Source organism: Haliaeetus albicilla, chromosome 1 (genome assembly GCF_947461875.1).
Source record: "Haliaeetus albicilla chromosome 1, bHalAlb1.1, whole genome shotgun sequence".
Lineage (NCBI taxonomy): Eukaryota > Metazoa > Chordata > Aves > Accipitriformes > Accipitridae > Haliaeetus > Haliaeetus albicilla.
Genome location: NC_091483.1, coordinates 76,908,054 through 76,920,921, shown reverse-complemented (window position 1 = coordinate 76,920,921; position 12,868 = coordinate 76,908,054). Strand labels below are relative to the sequence as shown.

Genomic DNA, 12,868 nt, shown 5'->3' with positions numbered 1-12,868 from the left:
AATCTGTTTTATACAGGACACATCATTGCTATATGCCAGTGCTCCCCTGGAAAGATGAATTTCTAGTCAGCGCCCCTGCTGATTTCATGACATCCAGTGTCGCTCCTTCCCCCCTGCTAGTTATGGAAAGTATTGGGTTTTTTTTTCCTGAGATACATACATAGATTTTACACACCTTCTTTCATTTATGCAACCCTCTGCCTTCAGGTTACAGTAGGAAAATTCATCAAAGAATGAATTATCAAGTGCACCTTCAGGAGAATTTAAGCCCTCTTTGTATTCACATGTTCTCAGCTAAGATGTATACAGGTAAGTCAGACTGATTTCCACCCATGTAAAGTTTTAGTTGGTAAGCATAACTTTAAAATGAAAACCAGGACAGTCTTACATAAAATCAATTGTATTTTTATTCAGCTCTTCAGAGAGTTCTAAGATTAACTACATGTATTCATTAAGCCTTCTCCTTAAAGGCTATCCAAGTAATATTGTCCATTTTAAAATAGGTAAACTGTCTAGGTAAAAAAAAAAAAAAAACAACCAACCACAAATAACAAATCCTGTCGTATACCTTTGGAAGAAAATGTCTTGTAATGCATGTAAAAGCTTGAATATTTGTATCTCAACTCCTTAAATATCTCAAAGTCAACATTTCTTAAGAAATGGCACCCACAACTTTAGTCAGTTATGTCTTACTGAGGTTTAGCCTGACTGGAATGGTACATAGCTGCAGTCTACCAAGTTTCAACGCAACAAAAATACTCATACTGAAGAGATCACATCATAACCTGGTATTTTGTTTTCAAGTTATGGCAAGCCTCATGGTAAGCAACTGCATTCATATAATGCATTCAAAATATATCCTGCTTGGACAAAGTGCCTTTTTTGGGTTAGCAAACTATGTTAACCTAAAAAATCAACAGATAACATATTTTGCCAGTATTTTCTGGAATGCTGGAATTACAGAAATAACACAACTGTGGATGTAAATAATATAGCCGCAGCCCATGTTTTCAGAAACACCTGTTCGGCTGCAGCACATAGTGAAATTGGGGCTACACATGTATACACACATATGGGGTATTTATACTGACACTGTGCACCCACATATAGATTGTCTTATTGTAATGACATTACATTTATATAATGTACTTCAGATTACTAACATTTCCCACCCACAAGTCAGTGATGTGGAAAAGCATGCACACAGCTGAAAAAGCAACACTAAATCACTAAATAATTCAAGAAAATTCTTTAAATAAGTATTTTAGCCCATCATATTACTTGGTTCATTTTTTTCTTAGAAAAGTGCTGTAAAAAGACCAATTCTAAACCCTATCCTTATGTTAAAGAAACATATCAAGATTGGGTGGGAGGCAATGTATTTCTTTTTACTGCAGAGAGAGATCTTCTCTAGAACAGCCCTATACGTGCATGTGGTTCTTTGGTTGATGACCCGAAGCTATCGCAAAGACAAATGCCTATTTTTGTGCTCTATTATTTTCATGTTCAGTGCTTTATTCAAGACAAATAAGATATCCCATGACTGTGCAGGGAGTCATCATGGTTTCTCCTTCTACTGTCTCTAAGAAGAATATGTCATATGGATTTTTAACAAGTTGGTTCTCTAACACAGCCTTTAAGAAACTTACAAACTTTGGAGGCATGCCAGATTACTCTTAGAATTTAAACTTGGAAAAAAATGCTTGTTTTAAGGAATTTAAGCCAGGCACTATTGCTAACATAAATCATAATTTTATTTTGGTAATTATTACTAAGTTTTCTATGAGGCACTTCTGTGGACAGAGCACTACAATTAAAAGATGCAAGAGTATTATACATTTATGACTGTTACTTTGTCGTACTGTTATATTGGCAAAAGAAGTAAGATGAATAAAAGCAAAGTTCCTCTAAAACGAAAACTTCCAATCAATTCAAAGTAGATTTCTGTAAAGAACAACTCCACTGCACAAGCAAGTAGGAGACTAAAGCTCTTATTACATGAAATACTATTGGCAACTGACCTGTTTTTCTTTTATAAAACCATCTGCAACTACATGTATCTAAGATTCTTGAGGCCTTTATGATTTTAACTTCACACATCTTTACAATAAATATTTTTATTCCAAACAGGAAAAGAGCTGTAGGAATTGAATGCCTGTCAGTGGCAAAACCACAACTCCAAAATCCTACCCTCTCTTCTGCAACTATTTCAAGGACCACATCCTGTATATCTGTGCCACATTATGTAAACTTTCCAGAAGTAAATGGTACAAAATGCTTATTTGTAAAGGCTGCTGTGTTGTGAGGAGGTGCATGTCAGATGACACCACGCAACCATGTAAGAATCTTCCAAAGGTTAAAAAATCCTGCAGAGACCATTTCAAACTTCCAACAGAAGTACTGGAAAATATTTAAAATTCAATCACTGATCAGCTCCTTGATTTTTTATTAATTTTCAGACTTGTCAACAAATCTGTCTGAAACTCAGGAACTCAATCCTATGCAGATGAAGAGGGGCATGCCACTTAAGATCTCTTTGGGAAAGAGAGACAAATCCATACTACCAGTCTCTGTGTCAAATTTTCACTCTATGCAGTACAAAGCAACAGGTAATGAAAAACAGAAAAATCACCCTTATTAATAGGTAGTATAGATAATTGCATAGTAGATGTTGTATATGTAACAACTGAGATATGCTCAAGCAACTAGTGTCCTTGAATCCAAAGAGTTTGGACTTTTATAAGTGCATATTATTAAAAAAAAAACAAAACAAAAACCCCAGCAACACCAACAATATAACATATATGTTAGTTCTCAAACGATGCTGTCAAATCTCTTCTCAATTCCTTATCCCTCTCCAAAATATGGCTTGCAGCCACATTCATAACCATTTCCTGGCTGACTGGCTCTAAGTGCAGTTCAGTGCATTCACCATGCAACTGTAGCTAGGCTGAGACTCTCATGAAATCTTTCATGGTTGTGCTTACAGTACTTGTACCGTTTTTAACATTCTGCCACCTATTCCTGCTCAGAGCAGTTACCTGTCATGGTAATCAAGATGTTTTCATGTAATCACTGGCATGCCATCTATGCTAGTGATCTACTGGTAAGATCAAACTCCTAGACCAAAGCATTAAAATATTCCTTTCACTATTTGACCCACCCGTCTGCCTGAGATTACCACCCCTCTAAGATGGACAACCCAAGCAAGCAAATACCTGCATCTCAGCCCCTGCAATGCACAGGTCAGTGTAAGAACTCACACATTCTCCACCAGCTTGAGGCTTTCCACTAAGCAGTATGCCAAATAATTGTTCATTGAAGGGTGTGATGGACAGCTAGAACACTAAGCATTGCATTCAGGTGTAGGAGTAGGGCTCTCTTAAATGTATGGAAAATGCTTTGATTTTAATTTACAAATTATTCTAATGCAGATCAGATCAAGAAGTGTGCATCGGTACCCTGTGAATATTAAAACAGCAACTACTGTTTACGATCAGTTTTTGAATTGCAAGCCTGAAAAACTTCTGTTAATGATGGTCATTCTTTAGGCATCTAGCATGGCAACTTAAACCTTCTGCGATCTTGGCATCTCTTTCAGGGCAAAGGTTACTCCTCAGAAAAAACTTACAGGCTTCAAAATAACTGTGCATTCTTTCAGAGTATTTAGACAGTTCAGATGTTTGCTGCACTCCCTTCAAGTGGATAAAAAAAAGTCCATCACCTAAAGAGCATTGAAACCCTAAGCAGTGTAGCTCCTGGAAACCAACAGATTTAATGATGCATAGCATTAGCAGTGTAGGTAAATGGGGTATGTTTCTGAATCCTTCTGTTGTTTGAAATAAATACATCCATCAAAAAATAAGCTAGAGGCAGATTAATGGAATAAAAGGTCCCTATGGGAGTTGGACATCTTCAGGGATTAAATTCCTTAGCCTACAGAAACCAATCCCTTTATAAGTGGAGGGGACCAGCAGAAGGAACTCATCTGAGATACTTGTTTGGTGAACACCTGCAAAGATTAATAAGAACTTTACAAATGCATTAAGGAAGAACAAAAGTATCAATGAAGTTTAACCAAAGTAATTTTCTCAGCCCTTTACTAAAGAATCAAAACCCAAGTTAAATTTAAAAATTTAAAGAATTTAACCTACGTTAATACTTGAAAAGAGAATAGTACTGCAAATATAGAGGGATACCCTTATTCTATCCAAGACATAAGAAAGCAAAATATGGGTTAAAAAAAAAATAAAAAATTCCAGGTACTGACATCTGGAGAATAAAAAACAAAGATACAGGTAAAAGTGGAGAGGAACTGAAAAGATTTACATCTGTTTTCAATACTGTAAAAGAAAGCTTTGGAGTTTGCACCCCTGTAGAACGTGAAGTCTCAGAAACAAATCTAAGAGGCCTTTTAACCAAACCCACTATGAAATACATTCAAATTTAAAAAGTTAAAACATACCCAAGTATTATTCATCGTATTATGCAAACATCTAAAATGCAAAATTTGGCTCGGCAAGTCGGACAAGGCACTTGGCTTGAAAGCCAGGTCTCTGGGTGCTGCTGATCTTGTCGGCTGGCAAACCATTTGCCCATGCAGGTGAGGCACCACATGGGACGACAGTAGCATTGCTGGCATTCCCCTTCGTTTGGCTCCTGGCAGTTCTTGATGAGCTTGATGTTAGCGATAGTCTGCATACATCCTATGCATGGCTCCAGCTCCTAAAGAAGGAAAACGTCAAAATTATGAATGGCACAGAATGGCTTTCATTATTGCTCTTCAAAGGCTTTTAGAAAATTATCTGCACACAAGCGTAGCAGGAACCTGAGTTGGGCAGAGCCTCAAGGCAGAACTGCCCCACCAGAAGATACCAAATGGTTTCAACCTCCAGAGCCCTGTTTTATTAGAACACCCTCTAAAGAATGAGAACAAAGGATCACTTTAAACAGAAACCCCAAAACTGATGCACCACACTGATTAAACAAAAATGACTGAAAATAAACATTCTTTCTCTCTGAAAAGCTCCACCTGTTTCCAGAGCACAGCAGCCAGAGCAAGGTAAGCAAGCAGCCATCTTTATCGTTCAGACATACTATTTTTCAAAAAACATACCGATATAAAGTAAGAAAAATAAACAAAGCTAACAGTTCTTACCACTTATTAGAGCAAATGGCTGTTCCCATCTCCATCTTTGTAAGTAAGAGACATAAATAACAGAGGAAATCAGGGCTCTACTGAACACATCTTGAAGGACCGGAAATTTACTTTATTTTTCTTGGATAATACTGGAATAATTGATATTTCCCCACCGTTAATTATGCCACATGAACTTGCAGTTGCATATAGGGAGATCATCTTGCTATGAAGTGTTTTACAATTAATAAACAATAATTAGCATTTCTCATGTGTCTTCCAGCCAAAGCTGTCCAAGAGCTTGACAAAGTTCAAAGGACAGCACACTGAACAGGCATGGAGACCTGAATCCTACTCGTACTGCTACTGGTGTAACAAAAAGCAGCTCTGCTTCATGGTCTCTAGCTCCCACCTCCAATGCCTCTTCCCCTGTCAGCGCAAGTGTCTGTTCAACTACACTGGCAGCTTGACTGTGGAGCGGATCCAAATGAAAACTAGTCATCGTTCCCTGCCTCTTTTCACCTCCATCATTTCCCTCAACCAGGTTCACCGCAGACAAAGTCTTGTGTCAACATGGGAACGAGGAGTGTGCAGGAAGTAGGACTGCTTCTTTCAGAAGCTGTATCAGCTTTAACTTGTGAAATTAGGGCTTATCTTAGGTTTTAGGCAGGAAAAACTCTAGCATAGAAAAGTTAACTAACTTTTTCAACTTATTCATGGAGCTTCAGAATAAGGAAAAATCCCATGTTGTATTTTTAATGTCCATATCATAATTTCTAATGTTATTTATCACTCAATGTCAAACCAAAGTTCAGTAGCTCCGCTGACACATAAATGTGTCACAAATTAAGAGCCCTGCAAGAAAGCAACTCTCTCAAATGAATCGTATCTTCTCTTTATTTTTGAACATCTCTTTTCATTATATGCTGGCACTGCAATCAGAACGCCCAACCACATTATGTGCAGACATGTCTGATCCAGTTTTATTTTAGCTAGTTCATGTAACCATATAGTGAAGACACCATACAAGCTGCATGACACTACCAAAGATACCAAGTGCTCACTCCATGAGCTGGAACATCGGTCACAGCCTCACTGCAAGGTCACCAGAACTAGTTTAATTAGTTACCTCTGGTACATTGAACAGTGCTCTAGTCACACTTCTGATTGATGCACAAGTATAATAATGACCAGGTCTTCATGAATACTACTGAAGGTAGGACTCTATGGTGTTATTTACAATTAAAGAAAGCCCCAATTAGAATCATTAATTTATTTCAGCAGAAGATCCAGCAAAACCTGGCTGTCTAGAAAAGCAAGCTGTAATGGAGCAAACTGCCTAAAGAACAGTAACAACAGCTGTGATTCTAGCTCCTCATAAGCTTTCTGGAAATGTAACCTCATAATTTCCGAATGTTTTCAAGTATAATTTTTATGGAAATTATAATAGGGGACTTTCTTCCACTATGCTGTTTCTCCTGTCTCAAAAATATAGTGCTCACAATGCAATTCACCTCCTTATAGAAGCAACAGAAGCAGCAGCCAGAACTACATTTATTACATGTCTACAGAAATAGAAGGTGAGCCCTTGTGACAGATGCACCCATCCTGACTGAGTGAACAGCACTTTGGTTCAGGCATCACCAACAAGGAGGCCTGACTGGAGTCAGCCCTGCTGTGCAGACCTTGAGAAACTATGCTAGGCTGTATCTCCTCAGGACATTAAGGAATCTAGGCCATGTCTTATCAGGACCTAACGGTGCCAGCCTGAGCTGGAACTACATGAAACTAAAACTGCTACGGCTGCACACCCTCACCAAAGGGGAGTCTGACTACGAGTCAATCATTTTACACTATAAATGTCCATAGCCCCCCTGAGCCCACTGAGCTCTCCTGTACAGCAGCGGGCTGCACGGCGGTGATCTCCCCTCGGGTGGGACGCCTCTCAAGGTTACTCCTCGAGGTCGAGATCCCTTACCCGGTATCTGCTATCTACAGCGAGGTAAGCGTCATTTTATATCAGATCTAAAGCATATTGTATACAAGCTAGCTTAATTATTAGAAGTGTAGTAAGTAGTAGAGTGTTTGACAGCAGTAATCAAACCATTTAATTACCATTTGATTACTGTTTAATTACTGTTTAATAATTATCATTTAATTATCTTTTAATCAGTGTTTAATAAAACCTTTCAGTTAACCCCGCAACAATGACTTCTCTTAATAATTCACTTGCGACAGCCCTAAGGAAGCAGTTATCAATTACACAGTAATCACATGCTCACCTATATTGAAAAGTATAATTATTACAGTCTCACATGGATAGAAAGTCTCACCTGAGTGCTTGGAACAGGATACGTCTGGTTAATTTCCACCAGAGATGTAAAGGTTTCTAGAAATAAATCACTAAGGCTTTGATGGATTACAACATTAGCTGCATTGCTGATGGGAGCACGGAGCTTTTCTCGGAGCTCTCCATACTCTGTGGAGTTCAACCTGAAGAAGAAAAGATGGAACAAAATGTTACCATGATTATCCATTCAAATACCTTGACAGTACATTGCAGAGGTTAACATCGGAGAAGTGAATCCACAGAAAAGCCATTTAGGTTGGCACATACTAGTCAGATTAAATACACAGTGAGCATTTTGTTTTCTTTTCCTGTTTAGTTGGTTTTGGTTTTGACACAACTTAGACAACAGAACATGCTGTCGTCCTTCCTATCTGTGTCAGATTGCCAACAGCATGTTCCAACGGTTAGCTAAAACATCATACAAAAATAAAGGAAGGCTTTTGAAGTTATCAGCACGAACAAAATCAATACAGGTACATAAATCATGCATTTACTGTAAAGCACTGCCTGCACAATTTCTGTCCACCTTTTTAATGCCTATTTACTTAGACCATATCTAAATTCTAGTTTATAAACTCCTGAGGACAGGAATTGAGAGTTATATCATGTGGCATATATCACAAGGTGATATAGTACATATAAGTATCAGAAGACTGTCAATCAGTATCAGTGTCTCTGATTTTTATGATACAATTTTAGATAAAACCTGAAATTTCACAAAGGTTACCAACAGCTGCTGAATGTGACTTACACTTTGATTTAAGGCTGTAACACACTGCGTTTCACACTAGGTTGCTTCTGCTGAAGTAAGTCTAAGCGAGGCCCAGAGACCTCAAGTGGCAGGCACATGAGACCTTGTGCAGATCCTGTAGCGACACCTTACTGTTGTTACCCCTTTTTAATGTAACAGTTCTGAACTGTAGATTCAGAACTCCCCGGCTCGATGTTTCCACTCATTAAACAGCTTTCATGGAGAAGCCCTGGGAACATCACCCTGAAATTCCTCATTCTTCCTACCACTCGCCGAGTTCTGGAGCCCAGTACAATGCAACGCTGGCTTAGCTTTAGCTCCCAGCGGTCTCCATTGTTTTAACTACTATAGGATAACGTTGTTTGTTAACAGATGCTATCTGTGCAAATAACAGAGACCTTTCTACCCAGAGGAAAAATTCACACTGAACACGCAGAGAAATGTGGCCTGCCTGCACAAAAGCATTTTTCTTCCAGAAACATCCCACTGTATCTAATTCTGATTCTGGATGTGTACAACGATCCAATAACCTTAACAGGCGATTTTTTTCCTATGGCACTTTTCTTAAATGCTGTATGACTGTGTTCTAGCAGAGATTTGCTATTTCTGACACATCTTCTTTTAAGAACTTTTAAATACTGTTCTTGGTGCTGTTTAGTTTAGCCACAAAATAAAGTTTTGGGGGTTGGATTTTTTTTCCCTAAAAGGAACTGTCAAAGAAGCCATGATTTTCTCAGCTGGGGATGTAGCTTTATCACTCTGGCACTGAAGCACTTACAGAAGAAAATCGTTAGTTGTTTAATACTTATTTGGTCACCACTCTCACAGGTCTATAAAAGTCTCCTTTTTTCTTAGGACTGTCATGCTTACCTTAACTAACCTCTCGTTCTGAGCTCTGTTCACCTGGGTATCTAACACAATCACCTCTATGCCTTCCTCATGTTTGCCAGGACCCCTCTGCTCACCAACTAGTCTGGTGATCTGCCTACTTTTAATTACCTAGTAAATAAATGCTGCTGACATAGAAATTTACACCAAACAGACACTCAAATGGCTTTTCAAATATATAATTTTAGGAGCACTAAGGTGGCTTTGTGTGCTCCTTTTAATGACACAATGACAACAAAAACTTTAGCACCCTTCTACTCGGTGTTACAGGTTTCTGTAGAACTTGTACTTTTGCCTAGCTATACAGAGTGACTGCTGAAAAAAATAGCATGGGCCCTTGGAAAACAAGCCCTAACAGTTCACAGCACATTTGCTATGATTTACTGCTATGAGAACACATAAATCAGAAATGGACGAAAATTACTTTCTTGCTTTAAAGGAAGTTAGCTTGCAGTAGATCAGCGAGAACTCCTCTAAGCAGCAATAAAATTATGAGCCTTGAACAGGAGGGGAAAAAAAAAGTCACGGGTGAACAATAGCCAGTTTTAGACAAATAACTATTTCTCCTCCTCCAAAATTTGGAAGACCAAAGATTCTCCCTTTCATTCCTGTTCTCCATCTTTCACCTAGCTTTTTCCAGTTACTTCTTTCTGCATTCAGCACAATCCTCCTCCTAAGAATGGATCAACCAGGGCAGTCCCTGTGTTTAACCACTGTGCATTCAATACTGTAGGTGTATGAGTCTTTCTAAACAACCTTTCTTCACTGCGCTGCATGGCAGAACTGCGCATACAGCATCTCTGAAGACCAGGCAGGGAGCAAAAAGGAAGGGACAAGACCCAAGGAGTGTTCAGATCTGCCAAAAAAGCACTCCATTAGCACCATCAAATAGCATATATATAACGTAACAGGGTAGTTGTTTTACCGGATATCAAATGCCTTCACGTAGGGATTAATACTGGCAACACGGATGGTGAGGAACTGCACAGGCATATTTGAGTCTGGGGTGAGTTCATGCTGTCTGGAGTCCGTGACCGTCAAATGAATGTCCTGCTGCTGGGCAACGTGTAAACAGTAGGTGGTCACTTTAATCACCCATGTGTCCGTAACAATCACCCTCGCTCCTGGGGCCCCGGTAGCAAATTTGTCGATTCTCCTAAATTCCATATTGATGGAAGAAGCTACTGCCCTCCAACCCGACTGGGGGAGAGCATGAACAGCGAGTGTTCGGGCCAACGGATGATTATTCCAACCTTTCCGAGACCAGTAATATGCCAGGGCACTGGTGACTGCTGGAAAGAGAACAGCGAAGAAGAAGAAAGTTTTCCACCCTTTTGAAGCCAGGTAGAAAAAACAAAGATGTTTTTCAGGCGCAGCAAAGCACATACCAAGGTAATAACCTGCAAGGAAAAAGACTTACTTTCAGAAAGCAATTAAGTACATGCATAAACACATACCCCTGAATCATATCGTTATCTAACCAGTGAGCTCACCTCCAGGAGAGCGATGGTACTTCTGGATGACAACTCAAATTCAAGCCCCTTGTCCTAAGCAATCTGAGGTAAATTCTCACCTGTCACTGATCTTTGCCAGAATTACATAGCTAAATGAAGGCGATTTGAATTTGCCGGTTAACTAAAACTACCTGTAAGATGCCACTTTTACCAGAATGATATACCTAAAGGAAGCTGATTTGAATTTGCTGGTTGAATAAAATTACCTGTAAGGTACCACTCGGTTTTAGTGGAATTATATGGCTAAGGGAAAGCTGGTTTGAATCGGCCTGTTAAATAAAACGCTATTCCTTCGCAATCGCACGTCCTCCGATGCGGCCGACGAGTTACAAAGCTTAGGGCGTACGCTGCGAAGGAGCTCGAGCGATACTAAAATACTGTATTTCCAAGATGTACGCTGCAACCCCCACCCGCCACCGGTGAGGAACCCCCTTGCTCCCGCCCGGCCGGGGGTCACGCCGGCCACAACAGGTTCCCGAGCGCAGGCTCACCCCGGGGCAGCGGCTCTGCCTTTCTCCCCAGCCCACGCCGCGGCGACTCGCCCGTGGGGGACCCCCACCCTCCACTCCACTCCGCCCCGGGCCCCCTCGCCCGCCGCCGGCCGGGGCTCACCCAGGGGCAGGAGGGAGTGCGCCAGCAGCGTGCCGGTGCTGCGCCGCAGGTGGTACTGCACGAAGGCCGCGTCCTCGCTGCCCAGCCAGGCGGCCAGCAGGCTCTGCACCGTCAGCCCCGCCGAGCGCACCTCGTCGGGAGGGAAGACGAAGCAGACGGCGAACACCAGGTAGGCCAGCGTGAAGGTCACCGCCGGGCTCTCCATGCTACGGCCCGTTCCCGCCGCGGCCCGGCCCCGGCCCCAGCCCCAGCCGCCGCCGACCCCGCGGCTCCCTGGGAGCAGTAGTTCCCGCCGCCGAGCCCGGACGCTGCCGGGGCGGCGGGGGGGGGCGGCGGTTCCGCTGGGGCGGAGCCGGCCGCGGCGTGGAAGGCGGCCCCGAAGGGCGAGGAGCGGGGGTCGGGGGGACACACACGGGGCTGTGAGGCTCAGGCGAGGAGCCCCTCCGTCCCCTCCTCCCCTTAGAGGAGCGCTGGTGGATGAGGGCAGCGTCCTTCTGAAGGAGGCAAACGGCCTGTTTTACTGGAGGGTCTGAAAAAACTTCTGGTTTTCCCTGGTGTATTTTACAGAGCGTTTTCGTCAGAGAATCATCACGGCAGGGACGCGAGACCTTAAAAGGCCTTACTGAAGATACCTTCGTACAATCCCGAACACAGCGAAGGGAAAGGCCTGACTGGGGTCTCTGGTTGCTACCGATGTACAAATAATAATTAACAGCCGCAAGAATCGCCATTTCTCTTAGAATGCAACAAAATCCCTGCTTGCGCCCTATAATAACCATAAACTGCCATATTTGTCCCTTTCACAGAAAGGGGAAATTGCATAATTGGAAAAGCACGGCAGAGAAAGCAACATGCCATGTTACACGCTGCTACTGATGGGGAGCTAAGTCAATAGGAAATGCCGCCCCTGGAATGTGAACTCTTACGCTGGCAGATGGCTGATCAGTTACTGTTGTTGATGGAGACCGGGAAATTATGGTGGTTTAGCAACTCTTGAATAAGGCAGTTGCAACAGTAAAATTATGCTTGGATTATGGGCATCTTGTTTCATTCTAAAAGGCACAACTGTTAGCAAGTTTATTGATTTAACAATCATTTCATTGTTGCTGTCTCGTGACTCAACAGTAAAGACTTCTAATTTGCGGAATGGACTGTGAAGTTCCATAATAAAAATGAGGCTGTGAAGCAGCAGGATTTCTCGGTGGTTTTATTCAAAAGATTGTTGATGCAGAATAACTGAGAGGCTGTGGGTGTTTTTAGGGCTACAGGGGACGGATGGGTTTCTGTTGTGAGGGGGGAAGAGAGGCAAAATGCTCTAGCAGCTACACGGGACGGTTGTGCAAAAGTACTGAAGATGATGGAAGTTCACGTGGCTTTATTTATAAACATGGACCTCAGAAGGGAACCAAAATTTAAATGTGGACCACCTTCTTCCAAAAGCTTTCCAGCTTCTGAGCTGATCCTGCATTAATTTCTGTATCAGCAACTTTCATTTCCTTTAAAGAGTCCTAGTGGTATCAACAGTGTTTCATAAACTCATCAGGGGACTGAGTCTCAGGGGATCTGACCTCTTTTACAAAGCCTATGTAGGCCCCACATGCAATTCCTCCATAGCA

The 12,868-nt window shown here is 41.6% G+C and overlaps 1 protein-coding gene and 1 long non-coding RNA gene across 3 annotated transcripts; one reads left to right on the top strand and one right to left on the bottom strand.

The window, feature by feature from the left end:
* Positions 1–389: 389 nt before the first annotated feature.
* TMEM129 (transmembrane protein 129, E3 ubiquitin ligase) lies at positions 390–11,522 on the bottom strand. 2 transcript variants are annotated; one of them, XM_069795553.1, is made up of 5 exons: positions 11,253–11,522; positions 10,052–10,526; positions 7,471–7,630; positions 4,466–4,725; positions 390–4,012 (listed from the first exon to the last, which is right to left on the bottom strand). In XM_069795553.1, exons 1-4 carry the CDS (start codon positions 11,455–11,457, stop codon positions 4,477–4,479), a joined length of 1,089 nt encoding a protein of 362 aa, XP_069651654.1. In that variant the 5' UTR covers positions 11,458–11,522; the 3' UTR covers positions 390–4,012; positions 4,466–4,476. The 2 variants fall into 2 exon arrangements, with proteins under 2 accessions (XP_069651654.1, XP_069651644.1); XM_069795543.1 differs by having other exon boundaries at positions 390–4,725; positions 11,253–11,521.
* LOC138687558 (uncharacterized) lies at positions 11,292–12,440 on the top strand. The gene is made up of 2 exons (XR_011326721.1): positions 11,292–11,421; positions 11,820–12,440. It is a non-coding gene; the product is annotated as an uncharacterized lncRNA (long non-coding RNA).
* Positions 12,441–12,868: the final 428 nt, after the last annotated feature.